The 23,766-nt window shown below is 43.0% G+C and overlaps 1 protein-coding gene across 2 annotated transcripts in view; it reads left to right on the forward strand.

Moving 5' to 3' along the window:
- Positions 1-2,965: 2,965 nt before the first annotated feature.
- dnajc10 (DnaJ (Hsp40) homolog, subfamily C, member 10) overlaps positions 2,966-23,766 on the forward strand; it is a 31,558-nt gene continuing 10,757 nt past the window's right edge. Inside the window, exons 1-14 of one of the 2 annotated variants that reach the window (XM_071341376.1) lie at positions 2,966-3,080; positions 3,484-3,830; positions 15,047-15,215; positions 15,375-15,425; positions 15,516-15,598; positions 15,815-15,946; positions 16,133-16,304; positions 16,449-16,492; positions 16,604-16,735; positions 16,963-17,052; positions 17,443-17,553; positions 17,660-17,774; positions 21,562-21,689; positions 23,404-23,520. In XM_071341376.1, the coding sequence (XP_071197477.1) occupies positions 3,597-3,830; positions 15,047-15,215; positions 15,375-15,425; positions 15,516-15,598; positions 15,815-15,946; positions 16,133-16,304; positions 16,449-16,492; positions 16,604-16,735; positions 16,963-17,052; positions 17,443-17,553; positions 17,660-17,774; positions 21,562-21,689; positions 23,404-23,520 (1,578 nt within the window). In that variant the 5' untranslated portion in view covers positions 2,966-3,080; positions 3,484-3,596. Of the gene's footprint in view, positions 3,161-3,483; positions 3,831-15,046; positions 15,216-15,374; positions 15,426-15,515; positions 15,599-15,814; positions 15,947-16,132; positions 16,305-16,448; positions 16,493-16,603; positions 16,736-16,962; positions 17,053-17,442; positions 17,554-17,659; positions 17,775-21,561; positions 21,690-23,403; positions 23,521-23,766 lie in introns of both variants that reach the window. The other variant, XM_071341377.1, reaches the window with a different exon arrangement.

Here is a 23,766-nt window from a genome sequence, read left to right on the forward strand (position 1 = left end):
CACTGTGATAGACTGCATCCAATTTATTGAGTAGGGTATTGGAGGCTATTTTGTAAATGACATCGACAAAGTCTAGGATCGGTAGGATGGTCAGTTTTACAAGGGTATGTTTGGCAGCATGAGTGAAGGATGTGTCATGACGTTGGCCTATTTGGTTACAGCAAGCCTCTCCCTGCCTCTCCCTGCCCCCTACAACTACGCTGCTGTGGTCAGAGAGAGGTCGTAAATTCCTGAGGAGGAGACCCTGCCACATGGCCACAACAGTATAAGAGGCAGAGGGTACATTTTCATAGAGAACAAAGGGATTTCTTCCACCTCACAGAACTTGAGGTACGAACAAATTTCATGTTCCGGAGAAAGTATAAAAGATCGGTGAAGAATCCAGCTACGAACTGGTCCGTTTGTTACAACTTGGGGAAGCTCATGGGAGACGGTGTGGCCACATTACCATAATGCTGTTTATATAATAGCCTCAGATATGAGGTTTACATCTAATTGTTGTATAAGATGAATGAGTGAGTATGATACTGTTTGTAAAATTGAGTAATATACTTTTGGACTGTTTAATGAAGGAAAACCCAATTCCCTTTTGATTTGAACTAAATCAGATGACTGCCCCTGAGCCCAGTTAGGGTCAGGCATCCTGGGACAGCCCTTTCTCGGCCCTTCCGAATAAAACCCCCACTCGGGTTTTCTATCACCAGACTGAGCTTACCTCAATTACGAGATGGCTGAAGGTTGCAGACCATTGCTGAATCTTTTAACCATACCACGTGGTTAAACTCTTTGACTATCGATACCGACAGAATAATAACAAGTCTTTGATATGAATTACTAGTCTGCAGCTAGGAATTCGGTATCATTGAACGCGAAGAACGACAACCACCGAAACATCCATTCTACAACAACACGAATGAATGTCACTCTGAACTATCCACTCTAACCTATGACAGAGCGAGAGAGAGAGAGGACGGAAACTCTCCAACAGAAACTAACTTTTCAACAGCGATCAAGACGACACACTGAGCGTAAATATATATATTGATTGCAATTGTTCCCGAATGAGTGAGCGTTCATGTGCAAAGGATTAGCATTTCAATTGTTATAATTATTAACTCTGTAGTGACTTCTCAGTCGACCCCCACTTCCCTTTGGTCTAACAAGCCGCCATGCCGGTTTAGCCCACTAGGGCACATTCCCCTATCATTTCTTGTAACCATTATTTACTTTTTGTTTGTTTATGCATTTCTGTGAATTACTTAGTTAGTAATAAATAAATGATTTAAGATAATTTATGTATGGATGACTCATAGTGAAGACTGGGTTCGTGCAGATAACCAACAATTTACGACGTTTGGAATGAGACTAACGTGAGGTAAAATAAATAAATAATTAATTAATCAGAAGACTATTGATCAGATATGAAAATATCTGAAAGGTTATATTGGGAAATTATAACTTTGTAATCTGAATAATTTCCTTGGTGCCCCGACTTCCTAGTTAATTACAGTTACATGATTATTCAATTTAATCGCGTAATACTAATTACAGGAATCTTTGAAAAAACGAAGTCTTCAATTTAATGATAGTAAAGACACGACATATATGACGTCCCCGTGTAAGGAATCTAAGATAGAATTAGACTTTGCTGTGGAATTCTATAAATCAATTGTGCAAACAGAATTGTACAAACAGACTGCTTTGTATACAAACAAATTGGTTGTGTGTGTGTTCCCATTGGAACAAGCTATTTTGATAGCGCCTCCGGTCCTGTGTCGATAGCAATCAGTGATAAATTCCAGATTTAGTCCGTTAGGCCAAACGGTACTACTTCTGTCAGTCAATATTAATTCTAGAGCCAGTAAGGTTAGAAATGAGAAGATATTCGTTCGGCGTTCGAGCCGAAGTATTTAGCTGCCTACCGCACTATACCAGTGTGGACTGACTACAGGCATATCTGTATTTATGTACCTCCGGTCAACATAACACTAGCGAAGTATGCCGAATGGTTTAATGTGAGACGTCACTAGTAAACCCACCCTTTCCATGGTGAGAGGACCCTATTTGTGCTTAGAACGTGATATTTCTGAACAACGAAAGGATTAAGCTGGCACTAAGCAAAAAAAAAGAGGGAACATTTTTCACTTCCTGTATTCCGTTTAAATTTCTCCGCCTTGCGCGACGGAAGTCCCGCCCTTTGTACTTCCGTTTGATTTCAGCATTCTGCATCACTGGTGGTGAAGAATCGCAAGTACATCTCTTAAAAGAAGTGGCGAAATCCAAACGTGGATCACGTTAAAATAATCCAGCAATCTTTTAACAAGGCAGACCTGTTAATTGAAATGCATTCCAGGTGACTACCTCATGAAGCTGGTTGAGAGAATGCCAAGAGTGTGCAAAGCTGTCATCAAGGCAAAGGATGGCTACTTTGAAGAATCTCAAATATAAATTATATTTTGATTTGTTTAACACTTTTTTGGTTACTACATTATTCCATATGTGTTATTTCTTATTTTTGATTTCTTCATTATAATTATACAATGTAGAAAATAATAAAATAAAGAAAAACCCTTGAATGAGTAGGTGTGTCCAAACATTTGACTGCAACTCATTATACAGTATGTTTCTTGTTGTGGAACACTGTATAGCATATAGCTTAAAAACACTGTATATGAAAAGGTTGCTTGTGAAGTCGAACAAGGGGATCAGAGCGATACACGCCTATTAGGGTACAATGAGACATGCAGAGAGAGATGGAGAGAGAGAGAGAGATGGGGTGATTTTAAACCTAACCCCAGCTTTAACCGTAACGTTAACCACACTTTCAACCTTATGTCTAACCCTAACCTTAAATTAAGATCAAAAAGCAAATTAATTTTTACGAAAGTTTTTGTGGCTGTGGTAACCATTGGTGATAACAAGTGACAACCGTTATGGGCAGAGGCTCTGTTTCCGGGCGTGATTACGTCACTCAACCACCGTGAAGATTCCAGTTAGTTTAGCCAACTCAACACTTACCACCCGGCGACTCCCGGACCCAAACCCGGATAAGAAGTGGGGCAACAATTCACTCGGTCAAGGTAACGTTAATTTGCAAGATTTCAGAGTATGTGCATTTAATAGATAATGCGCAGAGAAAAGATCGGATCTCAATGATGAGGTAGGTAGCTGCAATAACGTTAACTTAGCTAGCTAACGTTACTTGTTAGGCAGATAGTGTGGGCTCTGTACTGATCGAGCTAGCTAGCGTTACAGAACCGCTTTTAAAGAAGTAATTGATTTTATGATTATGATCTGGCGTTTCTGCAAAGAAACAATAATCTGATTTAAATAAGTGTTACATCTGTGTTCATAGCTAGTTGGCTAGCTTCATTTGTTTTACCTTGCTAACTTGGCACATTTTGTCACCATGCAATCATGTCTCTAGTTGAGAACACTTTCTGAAAAATCACTTTGGAATTATTTTGATCTTTCACTCCATAGACAGACTGCAAAACATACTGGGGTTGCTTATCCTACCTAGCGTGAGGTGTGTGTGACACTACCAACTTCAGAGATTCAGCACTGAAACACTGTGTTTACTGAGACCTGTGGCAATGGAATCTCTACCGCCAGCAAAACCACGACAAGCTTGTCAAGTTCAGAATCAGCAGATGCCTTGGAGCAGAATGTTGCTGGGATCACTGATTGTCTTCAGTTGTCTGGTAGCTTCTGTGTCCTCTGATGAGGATTACTATAAGTTATTGAAGGTGTCCAGAGAAGCCACAACCAGAGAGATACGACAAGCCTTCAAAAAGCTAGCTCTGATCATGCACCCGGATAAAAACCCAGTAAGTAGCCTGCCCTATAGATATACACTACCGGTCAAAAGTTTTAGAACACCTACTCATTCAAGTGTTTTTCTTTATTTTTACTATTTTCTATGTTGTATAATAATAGTGAAGACATCAAAACTAAGAAATAACACAAATGGAATTATGTAGTAACAAATCAAAATATATTTGAAATTCTTCAAAGTAGCCACCCTTTGCCTTGATGACAGCTTTGCACACTCTTGGCATTCTCTCAACCAGCTTCACCTGGAATGCTTTTCCAACAGTCTTGAAGGAGTTCCCACATATGTTGAGCACTTGTTGGCTGCTTTTCCTTCACTCTGCGGTCCGACTCATCCCAAATTATCTCAATTGGGTTGAGGTTGGGTGATTGTGGAGGCCATGTCGTCTGGTGCAGCACTCCATCACTCTCCTTCTTAGTCAAATAGCCCTTACACAGCCTGGAGGTGTGTTGGGTCATTGTCCTGTTGAAAAACAAATGGTAGTCCCACTAAGCCCAAACCAGATGGGATGGCTTATTGCTGCAGAATGCTGTGGTAGTCATGCTGGTTAAGTGTGCCTTGAATTCTAAAGAAATCACTGACAGTGGCACCAGCAAAGCACCCCACACGATTACACCTCTTCCTCCATGGTTTACAGTGGGAAATACACATGCGGAGATTATCTGTTCACCCACACCGCATCTCACAAAGACACGGCGCGGTTGGAACCAAAAATCTCCAATTTGGACTCCAGACCAAAGGACACATTTCCTTCGGTGTAATGTCCATTGTTCGTGTTTCTTGGCCCAAGCAAGTCTCTTCTTCATATTGGTGTTCTTTTAGTAGTGGTTTCTTTGCAGCAATTCGACCATGAAGGCCTGATTCACGCAGTCTCCTCTGAACAGTTGATGTTGAAATTAGAGGTTTACCGATTTAATCGGCTAGGCCGATTTAATTGGGGCTGTTTCAAGTTTTCATAACAATCGGTAATCGGCCTTTTTGGACACCGATTACATTGCAATCCACGAGGAAACTGCGTGGCAGGCTGACCACCTGCCACCAGTGCAGCATCAAAAGGACCTGGTGGCTACAAGGAGCCACGGTAAGTTTCTAGCTAGCATTAAACTGAACTTATAAAAAACAATCAATCTTCACATAATTAATAGTTAACTACACATGGTTGATATTACTAGGTTGACTAGCTTGTCCTGCGTTGCATATAATCAATGCCGTGCCTGTTAATTTATTATCGAATCACAGCCTACTTCAACTTCGCCAAACGAGTAAAGATTTAACAAAATCGCACAATCGTTGGACAAATGTACCTAACCATAAACATCAATGCCTTTCTTAAAATCAATACACAGAAGTATATACACTGCTCAAAAAAATAAAGGGAACACTTAAACAACACAATGTAACTCCAAGTCAATCACACTTTTGTGAAATCAAACTGTCTACTTAGGAAGCAACACTGATTGACAATAAATTTCACATGCTGTTGTGCAAATGGAATAGACAACAGGTGGAAATTATAGGCAATTAGCAAGACACCCCCAATAAAGGAGTGGTTCTGCAGGTGGTGACCACAGACCACTTCTCATTTCCTATGCTTCCTGGCTGATGTTTTGGTCACTTTTGAATGCTGGCGGTGCTTTCACTCTAGTGGTAGCATGAGACGGAGTCTACAACCCACACAAGTGGCTCAGGTAGTGCAGCTCATCCAGGATGGCACATCAATGCGAGCTGTGGCAAGAAGGTTTGCTGTGTCTGTCAGCGTAGTGTCCAGAGCATGGAGGCGCTACCAGGAGACAGGCCAGTACATCAGGAGACGTGGAGGAGGCCGTAGGAGGGCAACAACCCAGCAGCAGGACCGCTACCTCCGCCTTTGTGCAAGGAGGAGCAGGAGGAGCACTGCCAGAGCCCTGCAAAATGACCTCCAGCAGGCCACAAATGTGCATGTGTCTGCTCAAACGGTCAGAAACAGACTCCATGAGGGTGGTATGAGGGCCCGACGTCCACAGGTGGGGGTTGTGCTTACAGCCCAACACCGTGCAGGACGTTTGGCATTTGCCAGAGAACACCAAGATTGGCAAATTCGCCACTGGCGCCCTGTGCTCTTCACAGATTAAAGCAGGTTCACACTGAGCACATGTGACAGAGTCTGGAGACGCCGTGGAGAACGTTCTGCTGCCTGCAACATCCTCCAGCATGACCGGTTTGGCGGTGGGTCAGTCATGGTGTGGGGTGGCATTTCTTTGGGGGGCCGCACAGCCCTCCATGTGCTCGCCAGAGGTAGCCTGACTGCCATTAGGTACCGAGATGAGATCCTCAGACTCCTTGTGAGACCATATGCTAGTGCGGTAGGCCCTGGGTTCCTCCTAATGCAAGACAATGCTAGACCTCATGTGGCTGGAGTGTGTCAGCAGTTCCTGCAAGAGGAAGGCATTGATGCTATGGACCGCCCGTTCCCCAGACCTGAATCCAATTGAGCACATCTGGGACATCATGTCTCGCTCCATCCACCAACGCTACGTTGCACCACAGACTGTCCAGGAGTTGGCAGATGCTTTAGTCCAGGTCTGGGAGGAGATCCCTCAGGAGACCATCCGCCACCTCATCAGGAACATGCCCAGGCGTTGTAGGGAGGTCATACAGGCACGTGGAGGCCACACACACTACTGAGCCTCATTTTGACTTGTTTTAAGGACATTACACAAAGTTGGATCAGCCTGTAGTATGGTTTTCCACTTTAATTTTGAGTGTGACTCCAAATCCAGACCTCCATGGGTTGATAAATTTGATTTCCATTGATCATTTTTGTGTGATTTTGTTGTCAGCACCTTCAACTATGTAAAGAAAAAAGTATTTAATAAGAATATTTAAATCATTCAGATCTAGGATGTGTTATTTTAGTGTTCCCTTTATTTTTTTGAGCAGTGTATTCTTTAAACCTGCATATTTAGTTCAAAGAAATTCATGTTAGCAGGCAATGTTAACGAGGGAAATTGTTTCACTTCTCTTGCATTCAGTGCAAGCAGAGTCAGGGTATATGCAACAGTTTGGGCTGCCTGGCTCGTTGCGAACTGTGTGAAGACCATTTCTTTCTAACAAAGACCATAATTAATTTGCCAGAATTTTATGTAATTATGACAAACATTGAAGGTTGTGCAATGTAACAGCAATATTTAGACTTGGGGTTGCCACCCGTTCGATAAAATAAGGAACAGTTCCGTATTTCACTGAAAGAATAAACGTTTTGTTTTCTAAATGATAGTTTCCGGATTTGACAATATTAATGACCAAAGGCTCGTATTTCTGTGTTTATTATAATTAAATCTATGATTTCATAGAGCAGTCTAACTGAGCGGTGGTAGGCAGCAGCAGGCTCATAAGCATTCATTCAAACAGCACTACTGCATTTGCCAGCAGCTCTTAACAATGCTTGACATACAGCGCTGTTTATGACTTCAAGCCTATCAACTACCGAGATTAGACTGGCAATACTAAAGTGCCTATAAGAACATCCAATAGTCAAAGGTATATGAAATACAAATGGTATAGAGAGAAATAGTGAACGCATCATATAATAACTACAACCTAAAACTTCTTAACTGGGAATATTGGAGAACTGGGAATATTGAACCACCAGCTTTCATATGTTCTGAGCAAGGAACTTAAACGTTAGCTTTTCTACATGGCACATATTGCACTTTTACTTCTCCAACACTGTTTTTGCATTATTTAAACCAAATTGTAGTTTTGTAGTTAAAATGTGTTCATTGTTCATTCAGTATTGTTGTAATGTAACTCTTCAATCGCTTCAATCTCTTCTTTCTCAACAACTGAGTAGTTGGTCTCCCATGGTTCCAGCTTCCAGCTTAAAAACAGGATGGGGTGCTCCACCCCTTCGACCTCTTGGGATAGCACTGCTCCCAAGCTGACCTCTGAGGCATCCGTCTGAACCACAAACTCTCTCAAGGTTTGGTACCACCAGCACTGGATTACAGCAGAGTCCTGTTATGTCCTAAATGCTTTGGTGGCCCTTTCATCCCATTTGACCATGTTTGGCCCTCTGGCTCTAGTCATGTCGGTGAGTGGGGCGGCCACTGTGGCATAACTTGGGATGAATTTCTGGTAGTAACCGGTCAGCCCTAGGAAGGCTCGAACCTGCTTCTTATTTACTGGTTTCGGGCCATTCTCTAATTGCCTCCACCTTACGCTGTGGTTTGATTAACCCTCTTCCCACGGTGTATCCCAGATACTCTGTTTCCTCTAAACCCACGTAACACTTGGCAGGGTTCGCCGTGAGCCCTGCCTTTCTAAGGGTGTCTAACACTGCCTGTACCCGCGGTAAGTGTGATTTCCAATCTGGACGGTAGATCCCCACGTCATCTAAATAAGCTGCGGCGTACGCATGGTGCGGTTTTAGGACCTTGTCCATTGAGCCGTTGAATGGTGGCTGGGGCCCCATGTAAGGCATGACGGTGTATTGAAACAAACCATCAGGGGTTGCAAAGGCTGTCTTTTCTTTGGCTCTGGGGGTCAGAGGAATTTGCCAGTACCCTTTGGTTACGTCCAGGGTCGTAATGTACCGAGCTTCTCCAGTAGTTCATATACTCGGGCATGGGGTAGGCATCAAACTTGGAGATTTCATTTACCATCCGAAAGTTGAACCGCAAAGACCCATTGGGGTTTGGAGACCATCACAATTGTGCTAGACCACTCACTATTTGACTCTTCGATCACTCCAGCTGCCAACATTTTCTCCGTCTCTGCTCTAATCGCGGCCTGTCGAGCTTCAGGTACCCGATATGGCCTCATGCTCACTTTTCTCCCTGGTAGGGAAACGATATCATGAGCCGTAACCTCAGTTTGTCCGGGTACCTCTGAAAACACATCTCTGTTTTTCTGGATCAGGGTCTTTATTTCCTGTACTTGTGCTGGGGACAGAGTAGGTGAAATATTTACTTCGGATGTCTTCTGACTGTGTGTGGGGTACGTGACCATGAGTGTTTCTCTCTCTCTCCATGCTTTTAACAGGTTTATGTGATAGATCTGTTCCTGGAGCCATCGGCTGTCGGATCCAATAATTAACTTCTCCTTTTCTTTCCAGTACGTCATATGGTCCTTTCCATGTGGCTAGTAGTTTGCACTCTACTGTGGGGATCAGCACTAACACCTTATCTCCTGGTTGAAATTCCCTCAGGGTAGCCTGCCGGTTATAAGTGTGCCGCTGGTGCTCTTGTGCTTGTCTCATGTGCTCTCTGACGATTGGCATGACTGTGGCTATCCTGTCTTGCATTGCCGTGACATGCTCTATGACACTAGTACACATGGTGGATTGGTGCGCCCAGGTTTCCTGGGCGATGTCTAAGATTCCCCGGGGGTGCCTCCCATATACCAGCTAAAAGGGGAAAAACCCCAGCGAGGCTTGAGGAACCTCTCTAACATCAGATACGGCAACATGTAATATCAGTTTTTCCCATCCTTATCGATTACCTTCCTGAGCATTGACTTCAGAGTACGGTTGAATCTCTCAACCAGCCCGTCCGTCTGAGGATGGTAAACCGATGTCCTCAACTGTTTCACCTGCCACAATTTACAAAGGTCCGCCATAAGGCGGGACATAAAGGGGGACCCCTGGTCAGTAAGGATCTCCTTTGGAACCCCTACCCTGGTGAACAGGAGCACTAATTCCTTGGCGATATTTTTGGAAGCCATCGTCCGAAGGGGAATGACTTCTGAGTGGCATAATCTAGAATGACCAGAATGTATTGGTACTATCTGGTGAATTTGGGTAGTGGGCCCATGATATTGAATTTTGTTATCAATGTTCATAAATTTCAATTATTCTAATGTGTCTGCAGAATTTGTGAAGTTCTGGTTTAAATGAATCAGACAGAATTCCCAGAGCTCTGCAGTTAATATACAAAGACATTCCTTTTATACCATTCTTCTCACTTACGCACACACATGCACACTAACATTAGGAGAGCTATCTTCTTCTCCAGAATTCTCACCACAGTTTTTCACTACCCAGCTGCCAGTTCCACCCCCCCCCCCCGATTAGGGAAACATGGAGGGGTACTCACTGTCCTATCGTAATTTCTCAGTGTTCTGGTCGGTTCAAACACAGTTTAATTGTCGTCTGTGTTTTCTTTAGGCACATTCCTCTCTTCCCCAGTAGGACTTATGTTTAATATTTTTATTATTCCTTATATATGCTCCATAACCTATACTCCCTAATGGTTATGTTTCCGGGTAGAATTATTTAATCATTATCTGTAACCTTATAAATTATTTTATCAGCCCACTATATCCATCGCTATCCTCTCAAATGGCTTTTCGATTATGGGGAGTGGCACTAACAGCTGGTTGGGGAGCTGTTAACTGGCACTCCGGGCACTCTCCCCAATGCCGAGCCACTTCAGCCTGAATTCCTGGCCAGTAAAACCTCCTTACAATCCGGTTTTATTCATACCAAGGTGTCCACCCAGAATGTGCCCATGAGCTAGCTCATGTGCCCATGAGCTAGATCCAACAACTGTTCCACCACATCAACCCCTATTTTTGAGACTCTGTACACCAAACCCTTTTTCATGATGAAGTGGGGAAAACTATTAGGCATCATTCCATTTATGGGAGTATCATCTACGACCTGCACATCTCCTCTGGCTTGCTGCAGGGTTGGATCCTGGTTTTGGGTCATCACGAAATTAGTCAGGGACCCTGCCAGGTCTGCTGGTTCTAGATAGTCGTCCTCTGGATTCAGATCGACCCCAGCCCCACTAGTACCGGGCTGCTCATTATCAACGAGGTCTGCCACTTCTTCCTCATCCTCCCCTACTAGCACCTGTGAGGTTGGCCCCTGGGAGAACTCTTTTCTTGGCTTTGGTTGAAGGCTACATGCTCTTCCTGCTTGGTCAGGGTTGTAGGCTTCTTAAATATGCCGTTCCTTTGGCCTAACTTCGCGAAGTTAGGAAAGTATCTACCCAGTATTACATCATATGGCATCTTTGGGACCACGCCGACCTCATAATCCAGCAAACCGTCCTTGGTTTGTATGCTCACTAAGGCTGTGGGGTACAGACGGATATCCCCATGAATGCACGTAACACTGATATTCTGACTTGTATCCAGTTCATGAGGCGGCACTAGGTTTGCAACGACCAGGATTAGCATACTGCTGCTCTCTTCCCCCTCCAAATGTTGGGACAGTCTTACTGGTTTGCCCAGGTCTGGGGAATGGGGATCTTTCCTCCTGTGCCTGCTCAGCTGTTCCTGCCGTACAATACCGTTCAACCAGGCCCACGAGATGGTCGGCGGAAAGTACCTCGTTCTGGCCAACCCGTCGTCGAACTTCTTGAGGTAGACCTCACTGAAACTGGTCGAGTACGATGGTCTCGACGATCTCGGCGGATGAACAGGTCTCCGGTCGCAACCATTTCCGTGCCAGGTGAATCAAGTCGATTGTCTGTGTTCGGGGGGGGTTGTTCATGTCGGTAGGACCACTGGTGGAAGCGGTGTGCCCTCACGGTATTGGTCACTCCCAGTCTAGTCAGAATCTATTCCTTTAGTTTAACGTAATGCTGTGCATCTTTCAACTCCAGGTCGAAATACGCTTTTTGAGCGTCCCCTGCCAGGTATGGTGCCAGAAGCCCTGCCCATTCTTCTTTCGGCCACTTCTCCCTCTCTGCCGTCCTTTCGAAGGTGGTGAGATATGCTTACACATCATCCTGCTTTGTCATTTTTTGAAGAAAATGATTGGCCCGCCTCTGGGTATTTGCAGCTGGTAACTGAGCCCCAATTTGGCTCGCTAGCTCCTTCAGGCCTTCTCTTAACTCCCGGTGTTTCTCTCTTGCTCCTCTCTGAGCAGCTGGTTGGTGCTGGACCTGTAACGTGTCCTGATACATTCGCATTGCATCCTGATGAGCTATTTGTTGAGCTCTAGTTGCCTCTTGTTGGGCGGCCGCCGCTTGTAACATGGCTCCCTCCATACTCATTTTCCCCAGAAAACTGTCCTAACCAAACAAAGCCACAAAAAAAACCTACTCCCCTTTGGAGTGCCAACTGATTTTTTTTTTCTCTCTACCTAACCAGCGGTATGGTTAGTCCATCTGCCCGCATTCTGCACCACGTGTGGCAAATCTCTTCAAGATTAGGAGCGTTTGTCACAAATTAAGTGGGAAACTGTCACCAAAATCACCCCAGAATGAGAGTTATTTCGAACAGGACAGTACCTGTGTGTTTGTTTCTCCGTCCTGGTCCACCCAGGCCGCAGGCAAGGTCAAGGATAGCAGGATTCGGTACACAAATCGGGTTTTCGGTAGGTCCAGGTCCAAACGCCAACAGGTAAGTCCAAACAGTCCAGCTGATACACGGTAAATCCAGCCGATTATATATCATCTCTTTCGCTATTGTTCACAGATCCTTCCAGCCCTTTCTCTCTTCCTGGTTTGTCTTGACCCCTTATCTGTGGATCGGCCCCACCCTCTGAGGGGTCCCCTTGCTTCTGGGAATTGTAGTTTTGGCAGTTGGCCATTTTGTGATCTGTAGTTCTGATTGGGGTGGCCATTTTAGTGATAGGGCAGAGCCCGTTTATTATTTCTGCTCTCACATATCTGCCATTTATCACTCAACCCCCTTTGCCACAAAATGTTATATATATATATATATATATACACACACACAGTGGGGCAAAAAAGTATTTAGTCAGCCACCAATTGTGCAAGTTCTCCCACTTAAAAAGATGAGAGAGGCCTGTAATTTTCATCATAGGTACACTTCAACTATGACAGACAAAATGAGAAGAAAAAAATCCTGAAAATCACATTGTAGGATTTTTAATGAATTTATTTGCAAATTATGGTGGAAAATAAGTATTTGGTCAATAACAAAAGTTTATCTCAATACTTTGTTATATACCATTTGTTGGCAATGACAGAGGTCAAACGTTTTCACAAGGTTTTCACACACTGTTGCTGGTATTTTGGCCCATTCCTCCATGCAGATCTCCTCTAGAGCAGTGATGTTTTGGGGCTGTTGCTGGGCAACACGGACTTTCAACTCCAAAGATTTTCTATGGGGTTGAGATCTGGAGACTGGCTAGGCCACTCCAGGACCTTGAAATGCTTCTTACGAAGCCACTCCTTCGTTGCCCGGGCGGTGTGTTTGGGATCATTGTCATGCTGAAAGACCCAGCCACGTTTCATCTTCAATGCCCTTGCTGATGGAAGGAGGTTTTCACTCAAAATCTCACGATACATTCATTCTTTCCTTTACACGGATCCCTTTGCAGAAAAACAGCCCCAAAGCATGATGTTTCCACCCCCATCCTTCACAGTAGGTATGGTGTTCTTTGGATGCAACTCAGCATTCTTTGTCCTCCAAACATGACGAGTTTAGTTTTTAAAAAGTTATATTTTGGTTTCATCTGACCATATGACATTCTCCCAATCTTCTTCTGGATCATCCAAATGCTCTCTAGCAAACTTCAGACGGGCCTGGACATGTACTGGCTTAAGCAGGGGGACACGTCTGGCACTGCAGGATTTGAGTCCCTGTCGGCGTAGTGTGTTACTGATGGTAGGCTTTGTTACTTTGGTCCCAGCTCTCTGCAGGTCATTCACTAGGTCCTTCCATGTGGTTCTGGGATTTTTGCTCACCGTTCTTGTGATCATTTTGACCCCACGGGGTGAGATCTTGCGTGGAGCCCCAGATCGAGGGAGATTATCAGTGGTCTTGTATGTCTTCCATTTCCTAATAATTGCTCCCACAGTTGATTTCTTCAAACCAAGCTGCTTACCTATTGCAGATTCAGTCTTCCCAGCCTGGTGCACGTCTACAATTTTGTTTCTGGTGTCCTTTGACAGCTCTTTGGTCTTGGCCATAGTGGAGTTTGGAGTGTGACAGTTTGAGGTTGTGGACAGGTGTCTTTTATACTGATAACAAGTTCAAACAGGTGCCATTAATACAGGTAACGAGTGGAGGACAGAGGAGCCTCTTAAAGAAGAAGTTACAGGTCTGTGAGAGCCAGAAATCTTGCTTGTTTGTAGGTGACCAAATACTTATTTTCCACCATAATTTGCAAATAAATTCATAAAAAATCCTAGAATGTGATTTTCTGGATTTTTTTCTTCTCATTTTGTCTGTCATAGTTGAAGTGTACCTATGATGAAAATTACAGGCCTCTCTCATCTTTTTAAGTGGGAGAACTTGCACAATTGGTGGCTGACTAAATACTTTTTTTGCCCCACTGTATATAGGCCGATTTAATCGGTATCTGCTTTTTTTTTGTCCTCCAATAATAGGTATCTGCATTGAAAAATCATAATCGGTCGACTTCTAGTTGAGATATATCTGTTACTTGAACTCTGAAGCATTTATTTGGGCTGCAATCTTGGGTGCAGTTAATTGCAGATTTCTGAGGCTGGTAACTCTAATGAACGTATCCTCTGCAGCAGAGGTAAATCTGGGTCTTCCTTTCCTGTGGCGATCCTCATGATAGCCAGTTTCCTCCTAGCGCTTGATGGTTTTTGCGACTGCACTTGAAGAAACGTTCAAAGTTCTTGAAATGTTCCGGATTGACTGACCTTTATGTCTTAAAGTAAAGATGAACTGTCATTTCTCTTTGCTTATTTGAGCTGTTCTTGCCATAATATGGACTTGGTCTTTTGCCAAATAGAGCTATCTTCCTGATACCAACCCTGCCTTGTTAAAACACAACTGATTGGCTCAAACGCATTAAGAAGGAAAGAAATTCCACAAATTAACTTTTTAACAAGGCACACCTTGTTAATTGAAATGCATTCCAGGTGACTACCTCATGAAGCTGGTTGAGAGAATGCCAAGCGTGTGCAAAGCTGTCATCAAGGCAACGGTGGCTACTTTGAAGAATTGTTTAACACTTTTTGGGGTTATTTCATAGTTTGATGTCTTCACTATAATTCTACAATGTAGAAAATAGTAAAATTTAAAGAAAAACCCTTCAATTAGTAGGTGTGTCAACTTTTGACTGTGTGTGTTATAACATGTTAAAATGTAACTTTTATCATAGGCTATGACATATCACAACATACTGGTGATTTCCTAGTCTGGTCCCAGATCTGTTTTTGCTGTTTTTCTTAATTCTATGGTCATTGTCACAACAAAACAGCACAACCACGTCTGGTAGCAGGCTAGATATTTTCCACAAAGTCCAGTACTTGATTTGTTGCTCTCATTGTCCAGCATGATGAAACTGCCCACGACAAGTTCCTGAAGGTAACCCGAGCCTATGAAGTTTTGAAGGATGACGATCTGAGGAAGAAGTATGACAAGTATGGAGAGAAGGGTCTGCAGGACGAGCAGCAGGGAGGAGGACGATATGAGAGCTGGAACTACTATAGAAATGAATTTGGTAAATCTTTTTTTTTTTTTTGAGTAGTCTAAGAATGTGAAATGTAAACATTGACAAGAAATATGAAGAAAGGGGATAGATAAGCCATTGCTAACATGCAACATTTTCAGTCATTTCCTCAGGACGTTGGTGTGACTTGTCATCTTACTCTTTCTGCAGGTATCTACGATGATGACCTAGAGATTGTCACTTTAGATAGGGGAGACTTCGGTAAGTGATGTCACACTATTCCGAACCTTCAGAGCCATCTTTTCTTGTTGGGGTATGTTTGTTGTAATGATACTGACTCTACTACCATAGATGCAGCAGTGAACTCTGGGGAACTCTGGTTTGTCAACTTCTACTTCCCTCGTTGTCATCACTGTCACGAGCTGGCTCCCACGGTAATACTTTGCTCACTCACTGTAAAAGTGCATTCTGCTATATTTACTGCTATTCATTGGTTGTTTCATATACTTAATTAAAATGTCCATTGAAAAGTGGTAGATATTGCAGATAGTACCTTTTTTTTTAAGTCGTTTTCATTTATCCTTTGATAATTGTTATCTATGTTTAATTTTCTAACATATGTTACCTTGTGTGTGTGTGTGTGTCCGCAGTGGAGGGAGTTTGCTAAGGAGATGGATGGAGTGATCAGGATAGGAGCAGTGAACTGCGGTGACCACAACAGACTGTGTCGCAGCAAAGGCATCAACAGCTACCCCAGCCTCTACATTTACAAAGCTGGAATGGTAGGAGAAACGTCACAGCTGTCTTTTAGGATAGCTCTGTCATGCATCACGTAGCCTGGTTAAACCAGACTGAATGCTACGCTCACCATTGTTTTAGCACATCATTCAATCTGTTTTAAAATCACTCACTGATCATGGTGTTAGGAACAACCCTCTAAAACGCATCCCTTTCTGTCGTCCCAATAGAATCCAGAGAAATACTTTGGAGATAGGGCCAAGGAGAGTTTGACTAAGTTTGGCATGCAGTTTGTGAAGAGCAGAGTTACAGAGCTGTGGCAAGGCAATGTCTTCACCGAGATTGAGGCAGCATTTTCATCTGGAGTTGGATGGCTGATCACCTTCTGTGCTGACTCTGGAGGTAAGACAGGCTGTTAAGGGTTACGTTGAGATGCTTTGTCATGTTTACAAATAGAGACTTTTAGTCAGAATTAGTGAAACCAATATGGTAGGAATTGTATTTTCTATACAGTTAAAATATGATCTGTGTTTGATCTCTTTATAGACTGTCTAGAGTCACAGACGAGGCAAAAATTAGCAGGAATGTTGGTAAGTCCTCATTGAACCCATGCTGTATGTTTACCTTCCCATGAGCATACATGTACATACATACATTGTTATTGTGACTGAAATATGTCTCTTCTCTTGTGTCCTCTTCAGGAAGGTCTAGTGAACGTGGGCTGGATTGACTGCTCAATACAGGCTGAGTTGTGTGGCAGCTTTGAGGTGACCACCAGCACCACAGCCTTCTTCCCCCCCGGCAGTTCACTGAAGAACAAGGGCAGCGTGCTGGTAAGAGAGGCCCATGTTTTAGTTTTGTTTGCGCACACTAAAAACAAAGTATAACATGAAATGAATTTGTAAGTGAGAAGGAGAAACCCAGGATGGGTTTATGAAGAAGCCTCACCATACATGGCTTAGAGAACACTTTTTAAAAATGTTTTATTGACATGAGATAGAATCGTGACTGTTCTGAAAGCCCAGTTTTAAAACAAACATTGGTTTCATCACAACAACAGTTCCTGCAGAGTTTGGATACCAGAGAGATCTATGGACAGGTGATGCAGCATCTGCCTGACCTGGAGGCTCTTACTAAGGAAACCTTCCAGGTATAGTAATAATAACCCAATAATCAAATCTAAGGTACAGTAAAAATCATCTGTATTACCATCTCGTACAACCATATATTTATTGTGCCTCGGGGGGGGTTATGTCTTAGTGCAGCGTCCTCTGTGCTGTCCAATCTGTGAGAGGCAGACTCAGTTGTTGGAGGTCGGCTTGAATGTTGTGGATGTTTGATCGGTGCCATGCTGTTCTTTCCTCTTCCTAGTAATAATATACCTACCTACTAAAAATAACCACATATATTTGAGATGAAATAATCTGTTGTCTGACATGATTTCAGTTGAGGAAAACACCTGTAGTGGTGATGCTGAAATATTTAGGAAAAATACAGTTATTCTGTCCTATTGTGTTCTATTCTCCATCGGTCTCTGTAGAGTAAACTGGCCCATCATCGGTGGCTTGTCAGTTTTTCTTTCGGACAGAAGACCATGGCATCTCATGAGTATAAGAAGCTCAAGGCTCTTCTGAAGGCAGCCCACATACAGGTAAGGTCTGAAATCCACAATGAATATCGCTCTGATTCACTGTTCATTCTCGTCACTGATTCAGTCTGGATGTTTAATACTGCCAGTACTCTGTGCTTTTTCTCAGGTGGGAAAGGTGGACTGCCTTACTGACTCAGAACTATGCGTCTCCTTCTACATTCAAAAGCCCTGCATCGCTGTCTTCAAAGGCCTTGGGATTCATGACTTTGAGATACACCATGGTAAGTCAACGTCTTATTCGAACTCAATCGATTTTGGTTATCTCTGTATTTCACTCGGCATTGCTTTTCACTGGTTGTTGTTATACATATGCACATTTGTATATCTACTTGGGGGGGGCTCCCGAGTGGAGCAGTGTTCTAAGACACTGCATCTCAGTGGTACCTGTTTCGAATCCAAGCTGCATCACATCCGGCCGTGATTGGGAGTCCCATAGGGTGGTGCACAATTGGCCCAGCGTCGTCCGGGTTTGGCCGGGGTAGGCTGTCATTATAAATTAGAATTTGTTCGTAACTGACTTTCCTAGTTTAAATTGTTTTAAATTATTTATTTTTTTGTTATTCTTATTTTGTTTTTCATGAGAGCTTGAGTGAATAAGATTTCCAATCTATTTCTTATAAATGGCAAATAAACTGTTTCTGTTCTAGAGGTCGACCGATTATGATTTTTCAACGCCGATACAGATTATTGGAGGACCAAAAAACTAGCCAATACCGATTAATCGGCCGATTTAAAAAAAAATATATATATTTTTTATTATAATAATAAAAATAAAAAATGTAATTAAAAAATAAAATGTATTTGTAATAATGACAATTACAACAATACTGAATGAACACTTTTCTTTTACCTTAATATAATACATCAATAAAATCAATTTAGCCTCAAATAAATAATGAAACATGTTCAATTTGGTTTAAATAATGCAAAAACAAAGTGTTGGAGAAGAAAGTAAAAGTGCAATATGTCCCATGTAAAAAAAGCTAACGTTTAAGTTCCTTGCTCAGAACATGAGAACATATGAAAGCTGGTGGTTCCTTTTAACATGAGTCTTCAATATTCCCAGGTTAGAAGTTTTAGGTTGTAGTTTTATTATAGGAATTATTGGACTATTTCTCTCTATTATACCATTTGTATTTCATATACCTTTGACCATTGGATGTTCTTATAGGCACTTTAGTATTGCCAGTGTAACAGTATAGCTTCCGTCCCTCTCCTCGCCCCTACCTGGGCTCGAACCAGGAACACATCGACAACAGCCACCCTCGAAGCATCGTTACCCATCGCTCCACAAAAGCCGTGGCCCTTGCAGAGCAAGGGGAACAACTACTCCAAGTCTCAGAGCAAGTGACGTCACCGATTGAAACGCTATTAGCGCGCACCCCTCTAACTAGCTAGCTATTTCACATCGGTTGCACCAGCCTAATCTCGGGAGTTGATCGGCTTGAAGTCATAAACAGCTCAATGCTTGAAGCACAGCGAAGAGCTGCTGTCAAACGCAGGAAAGTGCTGTTTGAATGAATGCTTACGAGCCTGCTGCTGCCTACCATCGCTCAGTCAGACTGCTCTATCAAATCATAGACTTAATTATAACATAATAACACACAGAAATACGAGCCTTTGGTCAATGATATGGTCGAATCCGGAAACTATCATTTCGAAAACAAAAAGTTTATTCTTTCAGTGAAATACGAAACCGTTCCGTATTTTATCTAACGGGTGGCATCCCTAAGTCTAAATATTGCAGTTACATTGTACAACCTTCAATGTTATGTCATAATCATGTAAATTCTGGCAAATTAATTACGGTCTTTGTTAGGAATAAATAGACTTCACACAGTTCGCAACGAGCCAGGTGGCCCAAACTGCTGCATATACCCTGACTGCTTGCACGGAACGCAAGAGAAGTGACACAATTTCCCTAATTATAAGAAATTCATGTTAGCATGCAATATTAACTAAATATGCAGGTTTAAAAAATATATACTTGTGTATTGATTTTAAAGAAAGGCATTGATGTTTATGGTTAGGTTTGGTGTAACGACAGTGCTAAATCATCACCCGTTTGGCGAAGTAGGCTGTGATTCGATGAGAAATTAACAGGCACCGCATCGATTATATGCAACACACTAGATAAACTAGTAATATCATCAACCATGTGTAGTTAACTAGTGATTATGTTAAGATTGAATGTTTTTTATAAGATAAGTTTAATGCTAGCTAGCAGCTTACCTTGGCCTCTTGCTGCCCTCGCAGGCTCCTCGTGGAGTGCAATGTAAGGCAGGTGGTTAGAGCGTTGGACTAGTAACCGGAAGGTTGCAAAAACGAATCCCCGAGCTGACAAGGTAAAAATCTGTCGTTCTGCCCCTGAACAAGGCAGTTAACTTCTTATGGCTGCAGGGGCAGTATTGAGTAGCTTAGATGAAAGGTGCACAGAGTAAACGGCCTGCTCCTCAGTCATAGTTGCTAATATATGCACATTATTATTCGTATTGGATAGAAAACACTCAGTTTCTAAAACTGTTTGAATGATGTCTGTGAGTATAACATAACTCATATGGCAGGCAAAAACCTGAGAAAAAACCCAAACAGGAAGTGGGAATTCTGAGGCTGGTCGAATTTCAACCAAGATCCTATTGAAATCACAGCGAGATATGGATGAGTTTGCACTTCCTACGGCTTCCACTAGATGTCAACAATCTGTAGAACCTTGTCTGATGCCTCTACTGTGAAGGGGGGCCGAATGAGAGGGGAATTAGTCAGGTCTGCCATGACCTGACCATGCTTTGACCATGTGCGTTCACATGAGAGGGAGCTCTGTTCCATCGCTCATCTGAAGTCAATGTAATTCTCCGGTTGGAACATTATTCAAGTTTTATGTTAAAAACATTCTAAAGATTGATTCAATACATCGTTTGAGATGTTTCTACTGACTGTTACGGAACTTGTGGACATTTCGTCAGCTTTTAGTGAACACGCTTCCTGACGTTGGATTTGTTTACCAAACACGCGAACAAAAATAGCTATTTGGACATAAATGATGGACATTACCGAACAAAACAAACATTTCTTGTGGAAGTGGGAGTCCTGGGAGTGCAGATCAGCAAAGGTAAGTGAAGATTTATAATGCTTTTTATGAGTTTTGTTGACTGCACAATTTGGCGGGCAACTGTATGGCTTGCTTTTGTGGCTGAACGCTGTTTTCAGATGAATGAATATTGTGTTTTGCCGTAAAGCTTTTTGAAATCTGACACAGCGGTTGCATTAAGAACAAGTGTATCTTTAATTCTATGTAAAACATGCATCTTTCATCAAAGTTTATGATGAGTATTTCTGTTATTTGACGTGGCTCTCTGCAATTTCTCTGGATATTTTGGAGGCATTTCTGAACATGGCACCAATGTAAACTGAGGTTTTTGGATATAAATATGAACTTAATCGAACAAGACATATATGTATTGTGTAACATGAAGTCCTATGAGTGTCATCTGATGAAGATCATCAAAGGTTAGTGATTAATCTTATCTCTATTTCTGCTTTTTGTGACTCCTCTCTTTGGCTGGAAAAATGGCAGAATTTTTCTGTGAGTTGGTGGTGACCTAACATAATCGTTTGTGGTGCTTTCGCTGAAAAGCCTATTTGAAATCGGACACTTTGGTGGGATTAACAAGAAGATTACCTTTAAAATGGTATAAGATACATGTATGTTTGGGGAATTTTAATGATGAGATTTCTGTTTGAATTTGGTGCCGTGCACTTTCATTGGCTGTTGTCATATCATCCCGTTAACGGGATTGCAGCCAAAAGAAGTTAACCCACCGTTCCTAGGCCGTCATTGAAAATAAGAATGTGTTCTTAACTGACTTGCCTAGTTAAATAAAGGTGTAAAAAATATCGACCAATTCGGTGTCCAAAAATACCGATTTCCGATTGTTATGAAAACTTGAAATCGGCCCTAATTAATCGTCCATTCCGATTAATCGGTCGACCTCTATTCTGTTCTCCCAGGGAAGGATGTGCTGTATAACATCATAGCGTTTGCTAAGGAGAGTGTCAGCGCCCATGTCACCACTCTGAGACCAGAGAACTTCCCCAGTGATGGAAAGGAGCCCTGGCTAGTTGACTTCTTTGCTCCTGTAAGTATCAGCCTAATGTTAGTGACTAATACTCTACTTGCTTATCGATTTCACAGTTGTGACATGTATTTGAAAGATCAAATCACATTGTATTTGTCACATGTGCCGAATACATCAGGTGTAGACCTTACAGTGAAATGCTTACTTACAAGCCCTTAACCAACAATGAAAAAATAAGTATTAAGTAAAAAATTAAATAAAAGTAACAAATAATTAAAAAGCAACAGTAAAATAACAATAGCGAGGCTATATACAGGGGGTACCGTTACAGAGTCAATGTGCAGGGGCACCAGTTAGTCAAGGTAATTGAGGTAATATGTACATGTAGGTAGAGTTACAGTGACTTTGCATAGATAATAAACAGAGTAGCAGCAGCATGATAGAGGGGTCTGGGTATCCCTTTGATTAGCTGTTCAGGAGACTTATGGCTTGGGGGTAGAAGCTGTTAAGAAGCCTTTTTGACCTTGACTTGGCGCTCCGGTACCGCTTTCCGTGCGGTAGCAGAGAGAACAATCTATGACTAGGGTGGCTGGAGTCTTTCACAATTGTTTTGCCCTTTCTCTGATACCACCTGGTATAGAGTCCTGGATGGCAGGAAGCTTGGCCCCAGTGGTGTACTGGGCCGTACGCACTACCCTCTGTAGTGGCTTGCGGTCGAAGGCCGAGCAGTTGCCATACCAGGCAGGGATGTAACCAGTCAGGATGCTCTCGATGGTGCAGCTGTAGAACCTTTTGAGGATCTGAGGACCCATGCCAAATCTTTTCAGTCTCCTGAGGGGAATAGATTTTGTCGTGCCCTCTTCACGACTGTCTTAGTGTGTTTAGACCATTTTAGCTGGTTGGTGATGTGGACACCAAGGAACTTGAAGCTCTCAACCTCCTCCACTACAGCCCCGTCGATGAGAATTGGGGCGTGCTCGGTCCTCCTTTTCCTGTAGTCCACAGTCATCTCCTTTGTCTTGATCACGTTGACGGAGAGGTTGTTGTCCTTGCACCACACGACCAGGTCTCTGACCTCCCTATAGGCTGTCTCATCGTTGTCGGTGATCAGGCCTACCACTGTTGTGTCATCTGCAAACTTGATGATGGTGTTGGAGTCGTGCCTGGCCATGCAGTCATGAGTGAACAGGGAGTACAGGAGGGGACTACTGGAGCACGCACCCCTGAGTGGCCCCCGTGTTGAGGATCAGCGTGACGGATGTGTTGTTCCTTACCACCTGTGGGCGGCCCGTCAGGAAGTCCAGGATCCAGTTGCAGAGGGAGGTGTTTAGTCCCAGGGTCCTTAGCTTACTGATTAGCTTTGAGGGCACTATGGTGTTGAACGCTGAGCTGTAGTCAATGAATAGCATTCTCACATATGTGTTCCTTTTGTCCTGGTGGGAAAGGGCATTGTTGAGTGCAATAGAGATTGCATCATCTGTGGATCTGTTGGGACGATATGCAAATTGGAGTGGGTCTAGGGTGTCTGGGATAATGGTGTTGATGTGATCCATGACCAGCCTTTCAAAGCACTTCATGGCTACAGACGTGAGTGCTACGGGTTGGTAGTCATAAACTAGGTGTGGCTATTAAAATAATAATCTGTTGGTGACTAACATTAATCCCTGAAAGTAAACAGACTTTATTGTTGTGTAAAGTGGACTAGATCCCATTGAGTTGGCTGAGACATTGGGTGAGGTCCATGAACAAATACTAATCTACTGTTTCCTTGTAGTGGTGTCCGCCCTGTCGTGCTCTCCTCCCTGAGCTGAGGAAAGCCTCGATCCAGCTGTTTGGTCAGATGAAGTTTGGAACGCTGGACTGCACCGTGCATGAGAGACTCTGCAGCATGGTGAGTGGCGGGAGAACATACCAAACGTAAACCCAAACCCCCTAGATGTGCTATTCTTCTATGTATTCCACAATATCTGCCTAGATGTATTGAGGGATCCTGGTTGCCAGTCTGTTTAGCTAGCATTCCACTTCTTGTACTCCATGTCGTGTGCATATCATGCGGTGTAAAATGAGTGGAATGCTAGCTAAGAAGACTGCCAACTAGGCTAGTATTGAGGAGCCAGCCATGCAAGACTGTCGCTCC

Source organism: Salvelinus alpinus, chromosome 14, assembly GCF_045679555.1.
Source record: "Salvelinus alpinus chromosome 14, SLU_Salpinus.1, whole genome shotgun sequence".
Lineage (NCBI taxonomy): Eukaryota > Metazoa > Chordata > Actinopteri > Salmoniformes > Salmonidae > Salvelinus > Salvelinus alpinus.